At 39.0% G+C, this 26003-nt stretch overlaps 1 protein-coding gene across 3 annotated transcripts in view; it reads left to right on the top strand.

Annotated features, from left to right (window-relative positions):
* The window catches only part of Jcad (junctional cadherin 5 associated), a 51653-nt gene extending 25884 nt beyond the window's left edge, over positions 1 to 25769 (top strand). For all 3 annotated transcript variants that reach the window (XM_078023457.1, XM_078023458.1, XM_078023459.1), the window contains 2 exons: positions 6093 to 9838; positions 21026 to 25769. In XM_078023457.1, coding sequence (XP_077879583.1) covers positions 6093 to 9838; positions 21026 to 21060 — 3781 coding nt within the window. In that variant the 3' untranslated portion in view covers positions 21061 to 25769. The remainder of the gene's footprint in view (positions 1 to 6092; positions 9839 to 21025) is intronic.
* The last annotated feature ends 234 nt before the right edge of the window (positions 25770 to 26003 follow it).

The raw sequence follows: 26003 nt of genomic DNA, 5'->3' as shown, positions 1-26003 counted from the left end.
TCCAGCTCATGAGGACCCTGGAGTCTGCTGAGAAGATAATCTTTTTAAAGCATGGAAACAGTGGTTGAAAGTCATCTCAAATATTGCTGTTCTTTAAGCAGGGCAGGGCTAGGTTGTAACTCAGTGGGAGAGTGCTTGCTTAGCTCCAGCAAGGTCCTGGGTTCAATCCTCAACATCACACAAAAAAAAGAAAACAAAAAAAAGCATGGTATTTTCCACTGTGGTTGGAAATGAGTCATATGAACTAACAGAAATTTCTCATTTTTCTTTTTATTTGCTCTTATACATACAGTGAGTACATTTGCTAATTTTTCTTTAGACGTGTCATTTTTCATATGTTCATATTTCAAATATTTTCCAAACAGTTTTTTTTTTTTTGTCAGTTATTTTGTTGACCTCATCTGTCTCTTCTCGGATATGATGTGGAGCTTGCCCTTCCCTCTCCCTTTCTCCAGGGAATTCTGTGTAAAGATTCTGCTTGTCCCATTGAACTTGTAAGCACAACTCATTTGGCCTTTCATATTCCACTTCGCTGCCTTATCTTTTTCCCACCCCATATCAATGTGTCCAGCATGTTTATGTAAAGAGTCCTATTGTTAATATTTGCTAAATGTAAATCATTTTTTCAAAAAAAGAAGTTTGATTTCACCTTATCTTCTTAAAGGTATTAGAAAACATTCTTGGCTTTGAAGTCGCATGGGGAAGTACATATGTGGTATGGTAAGGGGTGCTGTTTATCTTAGCTGGTAGAATATCCACATATGATAACTGGTCTGAAAGAGAAATTTGCCAGAACTCTCTCCATGTGGGGTTCATATGTGCCTGTCAGAGCCTGGCTCAGAGCAGGTTCAAAATAGATGGTTGTTTAGTAAATGCTTTATAGTTTTCTATGTTTATGAACTACTATATTTTAAGGTAGTTTATTTAAAATTTCTCGAATGATATCTTTTTTCTTAAATTGGGATTTTGGTGTATTATGCAAATAGAAAAAATTTTAACCCAGAATACTTAGCCATTTTTATTAGTTTTGACAAAGATGATAACATTTGTATGGAGAGGAAATTCTAACCACATTAACATCTATAGAAAGGCAGTGTATTTGTACTCTTGTCCCATTTATGTTATATTTTATACATCATCTGATTGTGCTTGTGGCATGTACCTATACCAATAGCACCTTGGGATTTCAGCTACCTCTCTACGTACAACACATGTTCACTGTGAGATCAGAATATCAATTGAGAAAATGAGCCAGATTATAAAGTCGAGCATTCCTGAAAATGTTTATAAGGGTAAGGAATAAGAATAATGTTTAATAAAGCCTTTGGTGTATGAAGCCCACGTATAATCAGCTTAAGAGTAGAACAAAGTAAGTAGTTTTGCTGCCAAGCATTCCCCACATACCCCATGAATTATTGTGCACTATCACAGTGGAAGCTGTGACAATTGCAATGTCTTAATAAGTTGCAGTTTTAAAGTTTTTCCCCTGAACTTTCCAGAGTCTGATACCCTGTAGCCAGTGTGTACTGAAGACTCCTCCCTCCCCACCCCTGTGCTCTGGATGAAACCCAGGGCCCTACACATGCTAGTCAAGCTCTCTACCACTGAGCAACACCTTTTTAGTACTAGCCTGGTACTAAAGACTTGTAATGATTTATCTTCTAAGGTTTTTCTCATGCTATGGATGGGCTATCATACAGGACTCTCTAGGAGAAGAAACTGCAGCTTTCAGAGTGGGTAGGTGTGCAAGGAGCGGTAGCCTCCAAAATGATCAATCTGATAGTACTGGCCCCCGGGAGGGCCCTGCTAAGCATTCTAAACCCAGAGTGTTCCAAACACGATTCTGATGACAACAAAAATAATAATGAAATCGTGACCTCCTCCCACTCTGTTGTCAATAGCCTGTACTGATGTGAGTAGTAAGTACAGAAGCATCTGCGCTGCTCAGGGCCACACACTTTACCTCAAAATGATTTCCCGATCTTTTCTACCCATCACTAGTGACTCAGGGTACTCTCATCTTTTAATGCAAAGAAATTATTCCAAAATAAGAATGATATTAATAATAACATAATTTTTTATTGGCATTCCTTGCAGAGCAGTAACCTTCTATCTATGTGTTGGGAATGATTCCCCTTGAGCCCAGTCAATTCCTGGGCCTTTATGTGCCATTACTGCATGGCTCTGAGCACCTCCCTGTTCCTTGTAGTTTTCATTTGGCCTACCACCAGCCGAGAAGTGGACTATGTTGTATAAATCACTTTATGACACTTAAGCACATGAAAAAAATTGATCTTCCGGTAATCAAAGAAATCAGATTCAAATAATGAGAAATTATTTCCACTTATTTCAAGAGAGAAAAAAATTATACTCTGTAGGGATGAGAAGGTTCAACAAAGCCAGCTGTCCTCTACATGACAGGAGGGACTATGCTTTGAGATGGTTTATATAAGGTCAACTCAATAGTGTGCTTCTTGACTACTCAGTCCTTTTAAAAAACTAAAGATTTATTCTAAGTAATATGAGGCTTGCATTCAGTGTTTGTGGACAGTGGTGTTTCTCAAAGTGTGTTTGGATGAAATTTTCATAAACATCCATACTGGTACAGTGGTATGTATATATGATGGAATACTGTTCACCCATGGTAATCAAGCACTTGAAGAAGTTTTCATTACATTTAAAAAAGTAAAGGCATAGTGGTTAATTATTTCCCAGATTTGTAAAAATTATGTAATTTAGGAAAGTTGTTTAGCATATCTATACTTCAGTTTCCTTACCTGGCACAGGGGGGAAGTAAAGGTGGTCATACAGTTTATTTTTTTTAATTTATTTTTATTAGTTCTAATCAATTATACATGACAGCAGAAAGGTTTTTGATTCATTATACACATATGGAGCACAACTTTTCACTGGCTGGACACGATGTAGAATCGTACCGCATATGCATAGCGCACCATGATCAAGTGGAGTCCATCCCAGGGATGCAAGGTTGATGCAACATACGGAAATCAATAAATGTAATCCATCACATCAATAGACTTAAAGATAAGAATCATATGATTCTTTATGTCAATTGATGCACAGAAAGCATTTGATAAAATACAGCACCTTTCCTGTTCAAAACACTAGAAAAACTAGGGATAGTAGGAACATACCTCAACATTGTAAAAGCTATCTATGGTAAACCCAAGGCCAACATCATTCTAAATGGAGAAAAATTGGAAGCATTCCCTCTAAAAACTGGAACAAGACAGGATTCCCTCTTTACCACTTCTATTCAGCATAGTCCTTGAAACTCTAGCCAGAGCAATTAGACAGACGAAAGAAATTAAAGGGATACTGATTGGAAAAGAAGAACTCAACTTATCATTATTTGCTGACGACATAATTCTATACCTAGAGGATCCAAAAAACTCTACCAGAAAACTTCTAGAATTAATAAATGAATTCAGCAAAGTAGCAGGATATAAAATCAATACCCATAAATCAAATGCATTTCTATACATCACTGATAAATCCTCTGGAAGAGAAATTCAAAATAGCCTCAAAGGAAAAAAAAACAACAACTTGGGAATCAATTTAACAAATGAGATGAAAGACCTCTAGAACACTAAAGAAAGAAATAGAAGAAGACCTTAGAAGATGGAAAGATCTCTCATGCTCTTAGATAGGCAGAATTAATATTGTCATACTACCCAAAGCTCTATACAGATTCAAAGTGATTCCAATTAAAATCCCAATGTCATTCCTTATAGAAATAGAAAAAATCAATCATGAAATTCATTTGTTGTACAGTTTAAATGGAAGAAGTCATTACACAGGCTTAGCACAATGCACAGCATAGTATAAGTGCCCAATTTCCCTGCCTCAGTTTCCTTCTCTGTAAAATGGGAATGACAATCATTCCTACCACAGAGGGATGCTGGTGAGGTTTAAGTGAATAAATGGACAGAAAACACTCAGTGTGGAGCTGGTATGAAGCAGCCACTGTTTGTTAGCTGTTGTATGTAGCATGGGTATGGGAGATGTTCCCATGAGCCTAGATGCCTAGAATAGTGAGGCTGTTTGAAAATCCATGTTTTCATATACACATGGCCTAGAAGACACATATTAAAGTGGCTATCTCTGAGAACAGCAGGATTACAAGTAATGTTTGGTTTGTATTTTCTGTTTTTCCAACATTCATTTTCAACAATGAATATAAAATACTTTAATAATATACAAAAACAATGGTTTTAGAGTTGACACTCTCATCTGCTTAGCCCATGGTTAATCAAAATAGTTGAGTCCCCCAGGCTCCCTTCCAGTTAATGTTTCTTATTATCTGGTCCTTTGTAGTTGGTATCATAATATTCGTGCACAGTGTAACAGTGTTATATGGATAATTTCATTGGTCGCATTAGAACTGAGATTCTAAACCCCTAGATGCCTTCTAGAATCATCTGGAGAGATTTTGAAATAGAGTGCTATCAGGCTCCTTACAAGATCAATTAAATCCAAATTTCTGAGGTTGGGTCCTGGCATCTGTATTTTCTGAGGGCTCACTAGGAGAGCAGTATGTACTATCAGGTAGTAAAGAGCAGCCTGCATTTGATACTACCATTTCCTGCCTGACAAAATTCCCCACAAACACAGCCCACTCTCCATCTGCATCTGCTCTTCCTCTGATCAATCTCAAAGTCAGCCATAGCAGTATTTCCCAAATTGCTTAAGGATAAGAATCCCCTGGACTGCTTGTTCAAAATACAGATGCCTGGGCTAGACCCAGACCTACTAAATTTGAACTTTCATGTGTTGAGATTTGGTAATGTATATACAGTCACATTTCACCAAATGATAGAGCCACATTCTGAGAAATTGTACTTAGGTGACTTTGTCCTTGTACAAATCTCAGTGGCATAGGTCAATTATGCAACGTGGCCTCTTGGTGCAATTAAGAGAGAGGCTAAATGTACGAGGCTGCCACTGTTTTACAATAGATTTTTTTTAAGAAGTAGAAGAAGGACAATTAAATGCATGACAAAAATATTGTGTACTAAATATATAAACCAATAGCATAGTCACTTATTATCAAGTATTATGACTATACATAATTATATGTGCTGTATTTTATATGACTGGCAATGCAACAGGCGTGTTTACACCAGCCTCCCCCCATACTCGTGAATAATGTGTTACACTGCAATGTTACAGTGGCTACAGCATTACTAGGTAGTAGGTATTTTTCTGTTCCATTTATAATCTTACGAGAATACTGTCAGATATGCGAATATCATTTACTAACTTAATGCTGTGCATGACTGGTGATCCTCACCATAGGGGAAGTATGCCTGTGGTATTCAGTCTTGGCTGCATACCAGGGACACCTGGGGAAACCTGGAAGAATTCTGATGCCTGATCGCTCCTGATGTTCAAATTTACAATGTAATGCATCTAGGACACTGCTTGGGCACTGGGATTTGTAAGGTCCCTCCCGATTCAGATGTGCAGTCATGTTGACACTGTAATAACTGGCCAAGTAAAGTCCTAGGACCAGCAGCATCTCCTGCCCAAACCTTGTTAGACATTCCTATAGCCCCGTCCAGTTACTCTTTGAATCAGAAACGGGAAGGGAGTGAGCAGCCAGTGTTTTAGCAACCCTTCTGTGATTCCCACTCTCCCTGAAGATTAAGAATCACTGCTGTAGAGTGATTCTGCATCATCAAAAGCAGGTTCCCAGAGATTGCTCAGTAAGTCTGGATTTAGCCAGGAATGTGCTCAGATTGTCAAAGGCCACACCTTGAGGAACTGTTCCAGGGCATGCCCTTGTTTCCTTGGGGGTTTTAACATAAAGGCCTTGATATCTCATACACCCAGCATCCTTTGTGTTCTTCTGGGTAGCCTGCTGCTGTCACTCCTCAGCCCTTGCTGGCAAAGTATGTGGCTGTCCTCCATCTGTGATCAGTGGGACTTGTTTTCCTGGCAAACCACTGTGATTGGGTAGCAATCTTTCAAAGGCACTAACTTAAGTTTGATTTCACACCAGCCACAGAAGCAGAGAAGTGCATGTTTCTTCTGGGTGTAACATCTACGCCTCTTTGTTTCTTTTGTAGGTTTTATAATCGACCCACCTTAGCATGGTCCTCTCAGCCCCAGATCGGTAACAACCAGGCCTATTGGAGAAGAGGAGGACAGGAGGTCAGTAGCTTGCTGAGTCCAAGAGACCGGCAAGACCTGGAGGTCAGAGGAATGGCCCAAGCCCACAGTATGCCCATCCACGTAAGGGAGGGTTCATGGGAAGTCGGAGGAAGGACAGAGGACGTGATGAAGAAGGCAGTTTGGGAAGAAGAGTTGAGGATGTCAGGTTCTGCCAAGTGGCAGAACGTCAGCCTGGAAAGCTGGAATCAGCCAAGGAAGTTAGGGAAGCAGATGTCTGATGGTGATGGGGAGAAATTGTTTCAAGAGCTGTACCCATTCATTCAAGGTGAACATGTGTTGACTTCTCAGAACAAAAAGAAATCCCGGTCATTGCCTCGAGGTCTTTCCCCTGAAAGCTTGAGCTGCATGGAAATTCCCATTCCAGTAAGTGACGGCCATGTACCAGATATTCCTTTGATATCACCGTATGCTCCAAATTGTGTGCCACATTTGGAGTCCACAAGGAACCCTGAGAAGGGTGGCTCCCTGACCCCTTTTGCACGGCCTAAATTTGGGAGACCCCTCAAGCCTCCATTGTATGGCTCACACCAGCAGACCAGAGGAGAGAACAGCGACCTTCAGGGCAGCCAGCAAACGGACCCCCACGGTTCCTACCCGACCAAAACTAACGACTCCAGGCATGAGCTCAGCATGTCAGACTCTGGCTTGGAGCCTCCAGTTTATGTGCCTCCGCCTTCATACAGGTCGCCCCCCCAGCATATCCCAAACCCCTACTTGGAAGATACAGCACCCAGACACGTGAGTAGTGAACACAGTCAACCGCAACATCTTACTGAGAAGCCGGGGGCCAGTTGTCCACGTCCTTCTGGTGTCGTTGGAACAGGGAATGAGTACCGCATGAGCCCTGGCTCTCCTCGAGGGCTCCCTCAATTCCCCAGTCCTGTCACTGCCCATGAAAACTCTGTTCAGTACATCCCCTTTGATGATCCACGGATACGACATATTAAACTAGCTAAACCTCTGGGTTTCTGTGAAGAAATGAAGCTTGATGATAGGCCATATCACTCTGGTCCCGTTACTGCCCAAGAGCCAGCTCATGGGAAAATGAAATGCGATGGTGCCCTTGTGAATGCACAGGGCCCAATACCCCTGTCGGAGAATGAGAGGAGCTTGGCCTTTGCTGATCCCAGCCCCCGGTGGCTCTGGGGCCAGCACCCTGGGAATGGGGAAGATGGAAACTTCTCTGACCAGAGAGATCCCGGCATTGTAAGAGAACAGTGGACTGGCATAAGAGGAGGCCAGCATGGACGTGAGGAAGGCCAGGTTTCCTCCCCAGACCCACAGAGTGAAAGTACCTGGGAAGTCCAAACCAAGCTCAGAAAGTTTGAAACTGGGATTCAGACCAAGAAAACTTCAAAGAAAAAAATGAACGAGACCATATTTTGTTTGGTTTCCATCCCAGTTAAATCAGAATCACATCTGCCAGATATAGATACGAACAACAATGACTTAAAACAGAGTGCTGATAAAAAGCACAGGGTTGATAAGAGCACAGCTCTGCAGGAACAAAGTCTGTTGAGCACGTCTTCCACTGACCTGGAGCTGCAAGCTCTCACAGGAAGCATGGTCGGGAGAACAGAGTTCACAAAACTCGATCTGGGGGAACCAGAAGAAGACAAACAAACACATGACCTCAGATTTATCCACCTTGCAAAACACAGAGAGTTCAAGTATTCTAGCCCGTGGCCAGGGCATCAATACAAAGATCAGCAAACTCAAACCAACTTCTCTGAAGAATCCCAAAGATCCCAGCTCCTTCCTGATGAAAACGTGGGAGGGATGAGCAACACAGCACCAGCCTCCAAATCCATAGAACCCCCCGCCTCCAGAGCTCTCTTGCACACAGCATTAGTGTCTGGTGACCAAAACCAGAAGCCAGATGCTCATAGCCTAAAAGGTCAAATGTCCCTCAGCCCATCTAGCAACAGTGCTTTCTCAAGGACTTCCTCATCTGTCAATCAGGCACTTGTGCCAAAAGTGGGCCAGAGTCAGCCTTGTGTGGGTGTCCAAGAACATGAAGCCCACCCTGCGCCTAAGCCTGAGGTGGTGAAGGGGGAACCCATGGCGGGCCCCTGCAACAGTAAACAGCCATTTGGTCAGTTTCTCTTGAAACCAGTTAGTCGTCGACCCTGGGATCTGATCAGTCAGTTAGAAAGTTTCAACAAGGAGCTTCAAGAAGAGGAAGAAAGCTACAACAGCAGCCTTGAGGAAAGTGAGACTGAACAGCAGCAGGAAGACTACGCTGACTCGGGACCAAGGAACCAGGGCTTCCATGAAAACAAGGAGCAGCAGCCCAGGGTGTTGGTGCCAGAGGATTCAGGGTTTCATTTGGGAAGAATTATAAGTAGATTTGAGAGCTGGAGTGAGGAACCAAATCCTGGCCACCCCTGTGCCCGTCCTCAATTCCCAGGCCCCCTGCAGGTAGAAGACAGCAGAATTGGCCCTTTCCAGTTGGCAGATGGAGGCCTACTTACAGAGAAGGAACGCCAAAAGGTTGTAAATGGAATGAATGAGCAGCTAATCAGCCCAGGTCCTGTCAAAAGAATGATGTCTTCAAGACCAAGTGACACAAAACCAGCACCTCTGTCCTATCTGGCTGAATCTAAAGAGCCACCAGAAAGTCTGAAACTCACCAATGCTCTAAGTTCTGTGCAGCTAAACAAAGGGGTCTCTCTGAAGAATGATGGTAAAGAGAAGGACACAGTGGTCCCACTGTCCCTTACTGTCAAAAATCGAGGCCTCTCAGCACCAGACTTACGGTCTGTGGGGCTCACAATGGGGCAAGAGCAGAATGTCAGTAAGTTAGACGGATCTTTGGGCAAAGGAAGAGCAACAGAAATCCCCCAAGAGGAGTCCCTGCAGGAGAGGGCAGAAAGGATTCTGGGCATTGAGGTGGCTGTGGAGTCCCTCCTGCGGGGCACCAGAACAGGACAGAACGAACCACCCAAGTCTGATACAAGTGCCTGCAGCCCAGAATCCTCCAAGGAAAAGTCACTACCCAGCTCAGTGCCATCAGATGCACCCCTGGTTACCACTGATGCCTTCTATGGCAGGAGAAAGTGTGGCTGGACGGAAAGCCCCCTCTTTGTAGGGGAAAGGGCTCCCCAGACTTGTGAGCCCTTGAATGTGGATGGGGTCCTTACCAGCCAACCCACCAGCCCTGAGCCTCAGCCCAACCACTTGGAGTCCAAGTCCTTTGAGCCAAAGGATGTGGGGGCAAAACCACCCTTCAGGTCCACTTTGTTCCATTTTATAGAAAGGACCCCAAATGTGGCAGGCTCAGAAAAGAGGCTCAGAAACCCTTCCAAAGCAATTGAAAGTTTACAAGAAAAACTGGCATCCCCCCAGAGGAGGGCGGACCCTGACCGCTTGATAAGAATGAAAGAGGTGAGTTCTGTGTCTCGGATGAGGTGCCTGAGCTTCAAGAACATGGACTCTGCAGGGGAGGCGGAGGAACTGAATGTCCCAGGGAACCAGGCCTCGCAGCCAGGAGGACCTGTGTCCCTGAGCAGTGGGGACCGATCATGGAGAGCTGGGCACCTGCCCTCTGTCTCCAAGGATGTCATCTCTCAGGAAGAAAATGGGCATCTGGCAGGTCAGAGGGAGCGGAAGAACACGGATCAAGGCTTCTGGTGCCCAGGTGAGAAGTTAGGCAAGAAGGCCAGCGTTTGTTATTAATTTGAAATCCTAAATTGATTAAAAAAAAGGTTTATCAATATTGTAAATCTGCATATTCTGAGAAAGTAGACCCTGTGGATCATTTCATCAAAAGATTGTTCATTTTCAAAGAATTGTCCAGAACATTTCCTTAGAAATCAGGATCTTTTGTAGAAATTATCCATGTAAACAACTGTATAAAATTATCTATATAATCAACTTTTCAGGCCTCTTACTATAACAAGGTAAGACAACAAAGCATCCATTATCCCAGGCAACTTCATAAGTTTCCTTGGAGACCACAGCATTTTATCTCCTCCTAAAATAACAGGCATTCACCCAAGTGATCTTCACTGCTCTTTATTTTCTGTTATGAAAAGATACACCAGGTTGATTTGATCATCAGTCCCTTTAGGTTGTGTACTTTCCAATACTCTTTGCTTCCCAATTTTTCACCATTTATGAAACATTTCAAGATTTAGTAGGCTAAATTCACAGTTTGCACTGTCTTAAGTCCATTTCTGTTGCTGTAATAACCTGGTTATTTATAAAGAAAGAAGTTGTATTTTGGCTGAATTCTGAAGGCTGAGAAGTTTGAGACGGGGCAGCTGTACCTGACCATAGCCTCATGCTACTTCATAACAGATGCATCTGCAGGTGCTCGTATGTGACAGAGCGAGGGGAGGTTCCAGGCTCACCTGTAACAACATGGTCTGGAAACAACTGACCCATTCTCTGTATCACTCCTTTTAAAAAGCAGTCCCCTCTTAAAGGCCCTGCTGCTGTTCAGTACCTTACACTGGGGATTAGCCTCCAACATGAGTTTTGATGGGGACAAACCATATTCAAACCACAGCCACCCGCCAGCTCTGTTTCTTAAAGTCCCCTAAGTTTTCATTGCTAAGTCTCATGTGAGGCGTTTGAACCCTCTCTGTTGTCTTACCTTAGTGTGTTTTAATGCGGCCCCCTCTGTTTCATGGAACCACTGGGCAGTTTCCCCATTAACAGTAACAGTGATATTTTTTTTTTTCATAAACTCGATTTCACCGTCTCATCTGTGACGAAAACAGACCCAGCAAATTCTTGGAATCTCTGGGAATTATCTTTAGAAACTGGGAATTAATCCATCATATATCCTAGAAGTCACTAGACAGTTAGTTGAAGTAAATATCAGAAAGTTCACATCATAAACCACAGTCTGGAAGGAACTTCCAATCATTGAGTCCAGACCCTTTTAGAGTTAAGGGGAAACTGCCCATGAGTGGAGAGTCTGGAAGTTGCCACTTCCTGAGTCAGTCCGTCTTCCCAAGCTGCCCACAAGTGGTGCTGCTCCCTTCCACCCCTATTTTTATTTTCTGTTTAAAATCTAAGAGTTTAGAAGTAGATGGGAAAGGGCAATTGTTTCAGCTAGTGGAATCTAGAAATTTTAATCTTAAAATATATGCTGGGTGCACTTTAAAAATCTTTCCAGAAATGCAGTATGATTTTTAGCCAGTGTTGCTCTGTTCCTTATGCAAAATGCATTATTGATGCAATCTGTTCATCATGGCTCTGTTGGGGCCTTTGACTTGGCAAGTTGGCAGGGCTTTTGCTGAAGAAGACAGTACTAAGTTTTGGAGTCTTTGTCATTTTAGTGGAAAAGGTTTTTACATGGCCCATATTTTAAGCTATTGATTGATTTTAAATTGACAGGCAAAATTGTATTTGTCTTGTACAATGTGATGTTTTAAAGTATATATACATTTTGGAATTACTAAATGAAACTACTAGAAGAAAACATAGAGACAGTGACGTTGGTTGAGCAATGATCTTTTTGGATATGACCTCAAAAGCACAATTACTAAATCTAGCTAATCAGCAATGTGTTATCTTACATAGTTATCGTTTTTTATGGTGATAACAATGTTAAATCCATTCATTTTTCATTTTTCAAGAATACAATATACTGTTACTAACTATAGTCACTAGGCTATGTAATAGATCTCTTGACTTTATTCCTGCTACCTAGCTGTAATTTTATATACTTTGACCAACATTTTCTCATTCCCCTGCAAACACCCCAGCCTCTGGTAATAACTATTCTACTTTTTGCTTCTATGAGATGAACATCTTCTTATTATATGTGAGTGAAGTGACTCAGCATTTGCTTTTGTGGGCCTGGCTTATTTCACTTAAAATGTCTTATGTTGTCATAAATGATAGGATTCCATTCTTTTTATGGCTGAGTAGTAGTTCATTGTGTGTATGTACCACATTTTCTTTATCCATTGATAGACACTTAGATTGATTTCATACCTTGGTTGTTCTGCCCATAATGCTACAAGGAACGTGGGAGTGCAGATGGCTCCTCAACATGCTGATTTCCTTTCCTCTGGATATATATCCCAACATTGTGATCCCTGGATCTTAGGGTAGTTCCACTTTTAATGCTGTGAGGACCTTGCATCCTCTTTTCCATTGCAGCTACACTAATCTACATTCCTACCAGTAGCACATATGTGTTCCCTTTTCTCCACATCCTCACTAACACTGGAATCATTTGTATTTTTGAGAATAGCCATTCTAACAGGAGTGAAGTCATATCTCATTGTGGTTTTGATTTGCATTTTCCTGACAATTAGTCTTGTTGAGCATTTTTTCATATATCTATAAATCATTTGTGTGTGATATTTTGAGAAATATCCATTCAGATCCTTTTTAAAAATCAGATTTATTTCTTGCTATTGAGTTGTTTGAGTTCTCAGTTTTGTATATTTGCCTCTTATCAGGCATATTGTTTGTGAATGCTTTTTCTCATTCTGTAGGTCATCTCCTTACTTTGTCATTTCCTCTGTTGTGCAGAAGTTTTTTAGTTTGTTAGAACCCATTTGTCTATTTTTGCTTTCGTTGCCTGTGTTTTTGAGGTCATATCCAAAAAGATCATTGCTCAACCAACGTCATTGTCTCTGTTTTCTTCTAGTAGTTTCGTGTTTTGGGGTCTTACATGTAAGTCTTTAATCCATTTAAACTGATTTTTGTGTATGTAAGACATAAGACTCTAATTTCATTTTCCTATATGTGGATATCCAGTTTTTCCAGCATCATTTATCTAAGAGACTGTCCTTCCTCTATTGTTTGTTCTTAACACTTTTGTTAAAAAAAAAAAAAAAAAAATTAGTTGCCCCGAGCTGCTTGGGAGGCCAAGGCAGGAGGATTGCGAGTTCAAAGCCAGCTTCAGCAAAAGCGGGCTGATAAGCAACTCATTGAGACCCTGTCTCTAAATAAAATACAAAAAAGGGCTGGGGATGTGGCTCAGTGGTCAAGTGCCCCTGAGTTCAATCTCCAGTACCTCCCACACCCCAAATTTAGTTGCCTATAAATGTGTGTATTTATTATTGGGCCCTCTGTTCTGTTCCATTTGTCTGTGTATCCGTTTCAATGACCATACCATCATGTTTGGGTTACTATAACATTTTAATGTATTTTGAAGTTCTGCGTCTAGCTTCAAGATTGCTTTGGCTATTCAGAGTTTTTTGAGGGTTCATACAAATTTTAGAGTGTTTTTTTAATATCTATTTCTATGAAGAAATAGTTTGGTATTTTGATCAGGGATTGTAATGTATCTGTAGATTGCTTTGGGTAACATGGATATTTTGACAATGCCTATTTTTCTAATTCACATCTATGAGATATCTTTCCACTTATTTGTGTCTTTAATTTATTTCATCAGTGTTTTACAGTTTTTAGTGTTGATGTATTTCATCTCCTTGGTTAAATTTATTCGCAAGAGGGTTTTTTTTGTAGCTATTATAAATGAGATTGTTTCCTTGATTTATTTTTCAGATAGTTTGCTATCAGCGTATAAAAACATTACTGGTTTTTGTATGTTGATATATCCTGCAACCTTATCAAATTAATTTATGAGATCATAACAGTTTTTAATGGTCTTTAGAATTTTATAATATATATAATCATGCTACCTGCATATAGGTATGATTTCTTTCTTTCTAATTTGGGTGCCTTTTATTTTTCCTCTTGCCTAATTGCTCTGGCCAGGATTCCTAGTACTGGGCTGAATAGAAGTGGTGAAAGTGGGCATCCTTTTCTATTTCAGATCTTAGGGAAAAAATGTTTGACTTTTCGCCATTCTGTGAGATTAGCTGAGGACTTGTCATGTATGACCTTTATTGTGCTGCAATACAAACCTTCTGTTCTTAATTTGTTCAGGATTTTTATCATGAAACAATGTTGAATTTTCTCAAGTGTTTGTTTGGTGTCTATTGAAATGATCATATGTCCCTTATTCTTCACTCCATTAATATGATATATCATATTATTGATAAATTATTGAACCATCCTTGCATCCCTCCATCATGACTAGCATTTTTGATGTGTTGTTCAATTGTGTTGCTAATAACTTGTGGGGGGTTTTGCATCTCTTTTTGCCAGGGATACTGGCTATAGTTTCCTTTTTTATTGTTGTTGTGTCCTTGTCTGACTTTGGTATCAGGGTAATGCTGGTCTAAGAGAATGGGTTTAGAAGCAGTTCCTCCTCTTTAAATGTTTGGAATGATTTGAGAGGACTTGGTAATGGTTCTTTAAATATTTTGTATGGTTCAGCAGTTGAACCCTCAGGTCCTGGATGTCCCTTTGATGAGACACATTTTATTATTGATCCAACTTCCTTTCTCATTATTATGTTCACAGTTTCTATTTTCTCATGATTCAATTCTGAATGTTGTCTGAGTCAGGAATTTGCTCATTTCTTGTAGGTTGTTCAGCCTCTTGGTGTGTGATTGTTATAATAGTCTTCTGAGTCTTTGTATTTCTGGGATCTAAGTTCTGATGTCTCCTTTTCCATCTCTGATTTTATTTATGTCTATTCCACTTGTTTCCTAGTCTAGCTAAATGCTATCAGTTTTGTTTATCTTTTCAAAAAAACAACCATTCATTTCATTGATCAGATTTAAGAGTGGTTTTTTGTTTGTTTGCTTGTTTAGTATTTTTTATTTGTTCTTTTTAGATATACATGATAATAGAGTGTATTTTGACATATTATACATACATGGAGTATAACTTATTCTAATTAGGATCCCATTCTTGTGGTTGTACATGATATAGAGTTTCACTGGCCATGTATTCATATATGAACATGGGAAAGTTATATTCGACATTTTACCATTTTTCCTATTCCCACCCCCACTCTCTTCCCTTCCTTCCCTTCATTCCCCTTCGTCTAATCCACTGACATTCTGTTCTTCCCTATGCCTCCCTTATTATGTGTTAGCATCCGCATATTAGAACATTCAGCCTTTGGTTTTCTGGGATTGGCTTATTTTACTTAGGATAATAGTCTCCATATCCATGCATTTACCAGCAAGAGTCATAAAGTCATTCTTTAAGATTGAGTAATATTCCATTGTGCATACATACCACATTTTATTTATCCATTCATCTGTTGAAGGGCACATAGGCTGGTTCCATAGCTTAACTATTGTGAATTGAGCTGCTGTAAACATTGATGTGGCTACATCATTGTAATATGCTGATTTTTAAGTCCTTTGGGTCTGTACCAAGGATTAGGATAACTGGGTTATGGTGGTTTCATTCCAAGTTTTCTGAGAAATCTCCACACTGCTTTTCAGAGTGGTTGTACCAATTTGCAATCCCATAGCAATGTATGAGTGTACCTTTTCCCTCACATTCTTGCCAACATTTATTGTTACTTGTATTTCTCATAATTGCCCTTCTGACTAGAGTAAGATGAATTCTCAGTGTAGTTTTGATTTGCATTTCTCTAATTAGTAGAGATGTTGAATATTTTTTCAGATATTTGTTGATTGATTGTATTTCTTCACCTGTTAAGTATCTGTTCAGTTCCTTAGCCCATTTATTGATTGGGTTATTTGTCTTTTTGGTGTTAAGCTTTTTGAGTTCTTTATAGAAGATATAGTCTATTTTAGAGAAGGATCCATGTGCTTCTAAAAGAAAGTATATTCAGTCATTGATGGATGACATATTCTATAATGTCTGTTATTAATTATATCTCTTAGTTCTATAGTTTCTTTATTTAGTTTTTTTTGGGGGGGGGATCCAGTGATGAGAAAGCATGTTAAAGTCACCCATTATTATTGTGTTGTGGTCTATTTGATTCTTGAAATTGATAGGGGTTTTTTTTGATGTATGTAGATGCTCCATTGTTTGGGGCATAAATTTTTATGATTGTTTTGTCTTGTTGATGTATAATTCCCTTAGCAGTATGAAATGTCCTCCTTCATCCCTTCTGATTAACTTTGGCCTGAAATTCACTTTACTTTATCTTATATGGAGATGGAAACCCCTGCTTGTTTATGAGATCCATGTGAATGATATGGTTTTTTCTATCCTTTTACCTTCAGTCTATGGATGTCTTTGCCTTTGAGGTGAGTCTCTTGGAGGCAGCATCTTGTTGGGTCTTGTTTTTTAATAGAGTCTGCCAATCAGTGTCTTTTATTGGTGAGTTTAGGCCATTTATAATCAATATTATTATTGAGAAATGATTTTTATTCCATCTTTTTATTTATTTCATGTTTTTTAATTTGAATTTGATTGACTAGTTTTTTAGTGTAGTTCCTCCCTTTGCTGGTTTTCAGTTTTATTTTTCATTTCTTCTTTATGAAATATTTTATTAAGTATGTTCTTGTATACAGGCATTCTAGTTGTGAATTATTTTAACTTTTGTTGATGTGGAAGATTTTTTTATATTTCATCATCAATTCTTAAGCTCTATTTTGCTGGGCATAGTATTCTTGGTTGACATCCATTTTCTTTCAGAGCTTGGTATATATTTTTCCAAGACCACCTAGCTTCAAGAGTTTGGGTTGAAAAATTATCTGAGATCTGAATTAGTTTCCCTCTAAATGTAACCTGGCAGCCTTTAAAATTCTCTTAATTCTGTATGTTAGTCATTTTTATAATAATGTGCCTTAGTGTGGGTCTGTTGAAATTTTGTATATTTGAGGTTCTATTAACATCCTGTATTTGATTTTACATTTCATTCTTATGCTTTGTGGAATTTTTTGACATTATTTCATTCCTGTGCATTCCTTTAGTTTATATTTTTGAGTTTTCAGCTATTCTGATAAATCTGATATTTAGTCTTTTCATGTTATCCCATATTCCTTGGAAATTCTGCTCATTGTCTTTTTAAAATTTTTTCTCCATGGTCAATTTTATTTTCAAGATTATATATTTTGGCTTCATTGTCTGAAACTCTGTCTTACAAGTGGTCTAGTCTACTAGGGATGCTTTTCATTGAATTTTTATTTGGTTTTTTGATTCCTTCCTTTTGAGGATTTCTGCTTGTTTTTTTTTTTCAGAATATCTATCTCTGATTTTACTCCTACATTGTTTTTTACCTCACAAATTAATTCAACTATGAACATTATAAACTACTCTGACATTTCTTTTACTGTGGTGTCAAAAGATTATATTATTGAAGCATTTTGGTTTGAGGCAATTTGTTCCCTTCCTTTTTCATGTTGTTTGTGTGTCCAACCATCCAGCCGTATGTATCTAAGGAGGTAGACTTTCTACCCTGTGGACTTATAGTATCCCTGAAGGTTTCTAATATCTCACTATTTAGGGGGAGACAAATAACAACAACAATCAATGCAAACAATATACAGTGTTAAACGAAGTACTTCATGCTGTGACATCTACAGTGTTAATTGTCACAATAAACAGAAATGATGTGATCAGTTATTGCCTGCAGAAAAAAACAATAAGTTTGCAAAAGGGTTTATAATTTTGAAAGGTGAACAGAGAAAGAACAGAAGTGATGTAGGGAGGAGGGGAGAAAATAAAAGTAAAAAATTAAAGGAAGAGTGAAAGAGAAGACAATAGAGATTGGCTGTTAGCAGAAGCAAAGAGAATCAAGGGACACAGATAAGTGAGAGAAAAAATATATAAAGTAAAAATTAAATAAAATACTAAAAAAACCCAAAATACACTAATCAAACATCCCAATCCTTAAAATACTGATCCATGAAAAATAACTGCCTTCAAAACATGATAGAAATGCAAAAAAAGTAACAAGTATGAATATGTATAATTGTCCATGAACCATTCAGGTCACAATTAAACAGATAAAAGAAAGAAGAAAACAAATTTTTTTAAAAAAACTTAATGAAAAGCTAAAAAGAGGATGTAAGGGGCTCTCTGCTTTAGGCCCAAAGTAGAGAAAATCAGGGAAGGTTCAAAGAAGCCAGAGAGCACCATCAGGAGGCTAGACATTGGCACACCTTCAAGGGCAATAGCTTTCAGGTCGTTAATGCATGAAATACCTACTGGGACATATCTTGGTGTATTTTCATCGGCTGAAATAGCTCAGAGAAAGAGGATTAAAATACTCCACGTTTTAGCTTTCCATCACAGTGATAATCAACTTGAAAAAAAGGAGGGATTTATTTTTGCTCACAGTTTCAGAGGTTTCAGTCCATGATAAGTTGGTTCTGTTGCTTTGGGGCCTGTGATGAGACAGCACACCATGGCAGAAGCTTATGGCATAGCAAAGCGTTTTTACCTCATGGTAGATGGGAAGTGAAAAAGACAGGAAGAAGAGGGACTAGAGCTCAAACATCCCCTTCAAGGGCTCACTCCCAATGATTAATTTCCTTCTCCTGGGCTCCACCTTCCAAAGGGGACATCACTTCCAGTAATGCCACCATCTAGCCACCAAGCCTTTAACACATGGACCTTTGGGGGACACTTTTCCAAACCATAGTACCAGGTAACCACTCTACCTTCAAGATCCAGACTGTCCAGTATAGTAGTAGCCCCTTGTCCTCTTGGATGGGTAAGCACATGAAATGTGGTTCATTCACATGGAAATATGTGCTGTAGGTATAAAATATGCACCAGAATTTCAAGATTTAGTACAAAAAAAGAATATCTTAATAACTTTTATATTTAATATATGTTATAATGGTAACATTTTGGATAAATTTGGTGAAATAAAGTATATTATTAAAGTTGATTTCTTTTTATTTGTTTGAATGTAACTACTAGAACATTTAAAACAACATTACAGTGCTCACACCATATTTTTCTCAAACCTAGACTGTCCACAAGCTAATGGAAGAGCCCGTTGTTTTACAGAGTTCTTTTCATGGCTCCCATGTCTGGGCCCCAGGGCTGTGGGCCTCGGGTATGATTTGAAGTTTTGTGGATGCCCAGCCTCCCTCAGACTAACTGGAATCATGCCCTTAGCCTCCCTCAGATTAGCTAGAATCGTGCCCTTTCCAGATTATCAGCCATAATGACTTCCTGCTTCATTCTCAGTGTCCTCTTTGCTCATAGGTGGACCCTTTCAGAACTGGCACATTGTGAGGCTGATTGAGCACAAAACTGCAGCCGGCTTTTGTGGGCACAAGGGTGTTGCTAAGTGTAAAATGTCAGATGGCAATAACTCATGTGGACTCCACTTCCTTTCAGCCAGGTTAGCCCTGGGGCAGCTAATCACATCTGAGCAGGAGCAGCCTTCTGTTCCTCAGTGCAGATTGTCCCATCCAGTCTATAACATCTGCTCAGCGTGCTCCCAACACTGTCTTAGTTATCACTATTATGGTACTTAGCATATCATACATAATGTGGCACCAAGTGGAAAAGGTTCAAGAAGGACATGGTGAAGTATTTTGCTGCTAGAGAAGTCGGAATCTAAGTGGCCTTCATAGCACATGGCTTTTCAGATGGATTTCAGAAAAGGTGGTTTTGCAGTTGTTTTCCTTAGTGACAACTTGTATCATCCTTCCAGACTTCTTTTTTAAATGACTCACCTTTTGTACTGTGTTAAGCCTTGCTTTTTTTCTGAGCTTTGTTGGGTATGATTGATAAGTAAAAATTGTATATATTTAAAGTATACAGTATTTTATACACACACACATGCATATTGTAGAACAGGTACTACATTCAAGCTAGTTAACATCTGTCACCTCGCATAGTTAGGAATTTTTAGTGTGTGGTGAAAACACTGAAGATCTAACTATTACAGATCTTTAGCATACCACACAGCATTATTGACTATGCCACCATCCTGAACTGGTCACACTCTTTGACTAGCATCACCTCTTTTCCCAGACCCCATCTCCTGATAACCACCATTCTGTTCTGTTACTATGAGTTTAACCTTTTTAAAATTGAGATCATACAGTATTTGTCTTTTTGTGTCAGGTTTATTTCCCTTACCATGATAAAAGATTCATCCATGTTATTAATGATATTTTTAAAACTTAATAATATTTCATTATATATATGTGAGAGAAACATTTTTTTTTATCTATACATCTCTTGATGGACCTTTAGGTTGTTTCCATGTCTTGACTGTTGTGTGCATAGTGCTGCAGTGAACATAGGTATGCAAGAATCTCTGACATTCTTATTTCCTTTCCTTTGTGTATGTATCCAGTAGTGAGATTGCTGGATCATATGGTAGTTCTATTACTAATTTTTGAGGAATCTCTACAATGTTTTAGTTATTGTACCACTCGTTGCTGGCCACATAGTCAGGATTTCAGGATCCCCAAGCCTTGATGGGACAGTATTTGATTATAAGAATGTGTATTCTAAAGCAAGCTTTCATTATAGCTGAAAATCACAAATAATAATTTTTTTAAAAAGGTGAGAAAAGAAAAGACATCCTCTATAGCATCAGCCAAGGACATTACTGCTGGTTAAGAAACTCTCCATGTATCATTAATTCTATTCCACTATGAACAACAGGAAGGGGTCATCAAAATATTAAGCAACTTTGGCTGGGGCTGTAGCTCAGTGGCAAAGCGCTTGCCTAGCATGTGCAAGGCATTGGGTTCGATCCTTAGTGCCATATACAAATAAAATAAATAAAGGCATTCTGTCCATTTACAACTACAAAAAATATTTTTTAAAAAATTGAACAATTCACATTTTCCCATATTTTTGAGTAATGATCATACATATTTCTTAAAAACAATCTTTTAACAATAGATTTTTATTTTCCAGTGAAAACAAGATTGTTGCAGTGTCTAAAAATGAATTTTATACTCTTGTGGATTTGCTCTCTAAACAAATTTATTTCTAGGCTGAGGATTTTTAATCCTCAAAAAACATGCTAGTTAAACATAGCACTAATTTTATTTCTTCTTCCCTTTTCTTTTCTCCTTTGTTTCTCTTACAGATTCCTATGACCCAAGCAGAGTGGAGAGGGTATGATGAATTTCTAGTGAAGCCTGGGACCACCTTAGTTTGCTGGTTGATTATTCCCTGATTGAGTCCATCCACCCATCTTGCCCAAGCAGAAGCTAGCAGCTCTGGTCTTTAGTGTACTGATTTCTCCTTCACCACTGTCAGTAGGAAATCTGTCATTCATACAGAATTGCTGTGAATATAAAGCAATAGTCTGTTGAAACCATCTGTTTTTATAACATGAAGATTTAATGCCTACATGTAGAAAAGAGTTTTCACATGCAATCTCCTTCCTGATGAATTTGGCTAAGCTGATAAATAGTCTGGTGTTAATTTGGTTCCATGTGAAAATGTAGACATGGAAGATATAATGAATGATTTTGAAAGGACCATGAATGTCATTTCCCCTCTGAGTCTCCTCAGCCTGCAGTCCACACTCATGCTAAGGGGTTTGGGGTATAGGCTTTTGCCCAGTGTTTGGGCGCTTCCAGTAGTGGGTAAATGTGAATGAATATATATGATCCATTTCTAATCAATTTGGTCTTCTGCTGCTGGAAGTAACTTTACTTGTAAGTAACTTGCCATCAGAGGATAAAAGCAATATCTTTAAAGTTTCTAAAAGAGAACATTTGTACTGTAATATACTAAGAGCATTATTTATCTGGCAATGAAATACTTTCGTTGTTTGCAAACATGCCATGGTCTGCTTTGCACTCAGTATTATCTATTTTTATTTTCTGTATGGATGTTTAGAAATTCTTTATATGAAAAATAATTGCTGGTTTAAAATAGACAATTTTAACAAAGTAACTATATTTCTTTTTACAAAATTGCTATTTTTCTATGATGTAAACAGTTGTTAGGCAGCAGATTTTTAAGGAAGTATTATTTTATTTAAGAGTCTATCCCTTTGTGTGAGAGGAACCCAGAGAGGGTCTGCTCTTGCTTTAAAACATATGTCCCTGACCCATTCTTAACTATTGCTTCTGTTTTATTTTAGGAAATGTCAATATAAACATATCACAGGGTTAATAAACTTTCACAAAATTTTCTTTTGCAAATGTAGCTATAAGGTTATATTTGAAAATATCCCTCTACTTCAAACCAGCCTACATCTTTGCAACAATTTTTACTGCCATATCAATTAAAATTACCAAAAAAAAAACATATTTCATCTTTTTATGTCTGTGGGGATCTGCCCTGATGCCATACCTTCCTCCTTTTCCCCTCCCCTGTCTCTTTAAAGAAATGTGTATTTTTATTTAGAATGATTCTGAATTAGCCTCACATATTTTTAAAAAGTGCTTGGAGATATTACAAAAGAATTATAAGGCCTACATATTCTACTGTGTTTAATATTGCATTAACCTGCACAAAATGTATGCATTTTATGCATTTTTTCCTTCTCAATAAGGTATTCTTGTTAGCTAATATTTTCTATATGGTTTCATATCTTTTCCCTTCTTTCCTTTTTCCCCTTCTCCCCTTATTTCCCCTTTTATGGTTTTTCTTTCTCTCTCTATTATTTTTTGTAATTGTTGAGAAACCACCTCATCTATTTTTAGACATTTCAAATTCCTAAAATGTGAACCATTGGCTGGTCTGTCTATTGACCCTAAAGTGATGGACCGGGTTTTGTGGCCTGCTTGTATCTGTACCATATGATATTATTTCATAAGAACCTCATGTATTTGGACCATAGCAGGCAAAACAGAATCTAAGTCAGTCTAAATACACTTACTTGCAGTCTTGGTTCCCACTTATAGTCATCTCTTTCCAGAGCGTGGTGCTATGAGAAGTTAGAGGAGACTCCAGTTTTCACAGCAGCAATCAGACAGGCCCAGTCTCTTCCCAGGAAAAATCTGGTGGGAAAGAGATCGGGTCACTTTGTTATGACTGGTGAATCATTCAAGTCATCTGATAGAAAGAACTCAGTGAGGGCTGAGCCACTCGGAGATCTCTGTACTTCCCTAATTAAAAGCAAATGAAAGAAGGTACATGTGCAAATACCTACGTGCACACACCAATGTATGCATACGTACATATGCATTTATATACATAAGCTCTTTTCTAACTTCTTAAGTTTCATTGATACCAACCGAAACTTCTTTTAACAAAATAATTAAATTTTAGCTCATACCTCAATAGAAAAAAAAAAAAAAGAATCCTCAAGGGGGGGAAAAAAAACGTACCTTATGTGTCTCAATTCTTTTCTGTTTTTATTTTATTCTCAATTGCTGTAATTATAATTTTCTGGAACCATTCTGCATTTAGTGAAAATTATTACTATTTATGTTTTTAACCCTAATTTTTCTGGATTCAAGCCTTTGTAAATCTTTTGAGGGGGTGATTTTAAAGTTAGTAACTTGAAAATCTGACTTTTAAACTTTCATATTCTGAGGTAAATAACAGTTTCTAATCAAAAATAGATTTTCCAGAGGTTTTGAAATTAATACTAATTATACTTTCATTACTCCTACTTCTCATATATACACACCTGTGGCTGGAAAAAAAGTGTTTGTTTTGTGTTTTTCATTGTTCTTCTCACACATGACTTTCTGTTGGTGTTTAATAATTTGGAACTGGTAAAGTTAAAAGTTCTAATTTTGACCATTTAAACTAAAAATTGTATAAAGAATTATATATGAAATGTATTTCTGGATTTGCAAAAGGAGAGAGAAATTATAGTAATTTAGGTCTGGCTGCCCTTCTTTAAAGAAAATTTATGAATGATTGCAAATCATTCTTTATTATCATTTTCAACCTTATGTTTTGCAAATCCCAGAGAACTCCTTTCTAAAGATGCAACCAGTTCCTGTTTGACTCTTAAGAATTATTTCCATATCACTCATAACTACTTGGATATCTTTTTTCTTAAAGACCCTAAAACATGGATCTACTCTTTAATGCTCTGGTTTCCTTACTAGAATTGTACATCTGTGTTTTGATTCAAGTGGAAATTCTAAGTAGGACTTTTTTCTTCCACTTGCCTGTTGGTACAGGGCTGTCATTCATGGAAGTTCAAATATTTAAACTCAAATGACTCTGAACCTAGATCCTGACCACTTTTCCCAGCCTCAGAATGACTTACTCTGAGCATCCTGGTTTGGAGCTTCTGAGGAAATCTGATGGAGCGGATCTGCAGTTGAGCCAACTACATCCCAGATCTGAGCAGAAGAGAACAATGGAAGAAGCATTAACCTACTGTTTCATCCTGCAGCTCCCCAAAGGTTGTGTTTGCGTGTTTGGGCTTTTTCATTACTCATTTAAAATGTTGTCAGGTTAACATCTCTTGCAAAGTAACCAGTGCAGCTGAATTCTCTGTCTCTAAATCTGAACTTAGAGAAACACTTGCAATTTCCTAAATTCTTATCTACGATTACATTAATGTTTGGGAGCATTGTTCTGCCAGATCCGGCTGTGCAGGGGAGAACCAGGCCTAAGAGGAAGGGTAGGAATGGGAGTATGTTTCTTAAACTGAAGCTGTTGCAGGCCTGGGAGATTCTTGCATTTTCTTTCTGTTTTGTTTTTGACTGCACATTCTTTACATCTGTTTATGGGAGGTGAATTGCTATTCAGGACAGAACTTAAGAGACACATTCCAAATGACCTTTAAGAGTCAGCATGGTGGGAGGTCCTTTCCTGGAGCAAGGGTTGGTCCACTCTGAGACCCACCAAGCTAAGAGGGGAAACAAAACATTCAAAGGAAGAGCAGCCCCAGCCTGCATGTTTTGTTGAAAACAAAGGAAGTGGTTAGAACTATAAATTCAGATAGAAGCCTCTTGAAAAGGTCCCTATATTCTAGCCATCTGCCTATTAAAACAGTCCTTAAGTTCATTAGCAGGTGGGGCCATGGCCAAAGCTCCTGTGCATTCCTGGCCTTGACTTTTGAGAGCCCCTGTCACAACTATGTTTACTAACTCAGTAGAGGCCAGGGAGGTGCTCCTTCTGTGATCTCTGCCTACCGACAAGCTTAACCCAAAGGCAAGCCAGACTGCTGCCACTCATTCCCTTGCCATGACTGGGGGCGAAGAGGAAGCCTCTTCCACGTGGAAGCCAAGCCCTGCTGGGGCTGGCAGCTAAGCCAAAAGAGCAGCACCTACTTCTACCTCCCTGCACCCGAGCCCTGTGGCAAAGCCCAGATGTGTGTCACTCTGTCATAGAGCAAGAAGAAGACAAAGACAAGTTCAAGCTGAAAACAGAAGTTAGAAATGAAAACCAGTTGTCCAAACGAGGAGAAACTCATAGATTATAAAAATCATCAAAGGACTCTCCACCTGCATCTGCCAAGAATCAAAGCCCTGGCACTCAGTATGCTAAGCAGAAGAGTCTCAAAATAGATTACATGAAGTAAGTAAATTAAAATAAAATTAGGGGAAGATAAGGCCCTGCAACCCCACAGAGACTTTTTTTCCTTTCTTTGGGCACCTTTACTACCTAGGGCAGGTGGAGAGGGTGCGGGGAAGACAGACAATAACAGCCATTTACCAAGTGAGGTCACCACCTCCATATAAGGCAGTACAGGAGACCTTGGGTGATGAAAGGTGAAGGACAGTGAGGAAAATGAGCACAAAGAAGGCAGAGCAGAGCAAAGTAGCAGATAAAATGCCATCGAAGCACAGATGAATGCCTGTACAGAGCTCTTGTATTTCTCGGCACAATGTAAATACCCTTATGTTTCAGGACGGCTGGCCTGGTCCATAACACATGTTCCAAATAAAGATTTTGCATGGAAATATCTATGTCTACTGTCTTTGGCTGTGGGGGCAAGAGCTGCCCAAGATGCCCTACAGACTGCTTCCCAGAGGGCAGCAGACTGCAGGGGCAGTAACAGGTGGCATGGGTAACAGGCCCACAGAATTCCAGCACTTTTGTTCTCCAACGAGTGTTTCTTGGGAGTTGAAGGTCCTGCTGCATCATATCTCCCAAAGCCTTTGTCAACATGGTGGAAAGAGGCCAAGCATCAGTTT

Source organism: Ictidomys tridecemlineatus, chromosome 10 (assembly GCF_052094955.1).
Source record: "Ictidomys tridecemlineatus isolate mIctTri1 chromosome 10, mIctTri1.hap1, whole genome shotgun sequence".
NCBI lineage: Eukaryota > Metazoa > Chordata > Mammalia > Rodentia > Sciuridae > Ictidomys > Ictidomys tridecemlineatus.
This window is presented reverse-complemented; position numbering and strand designations above follow the sequence as displayed.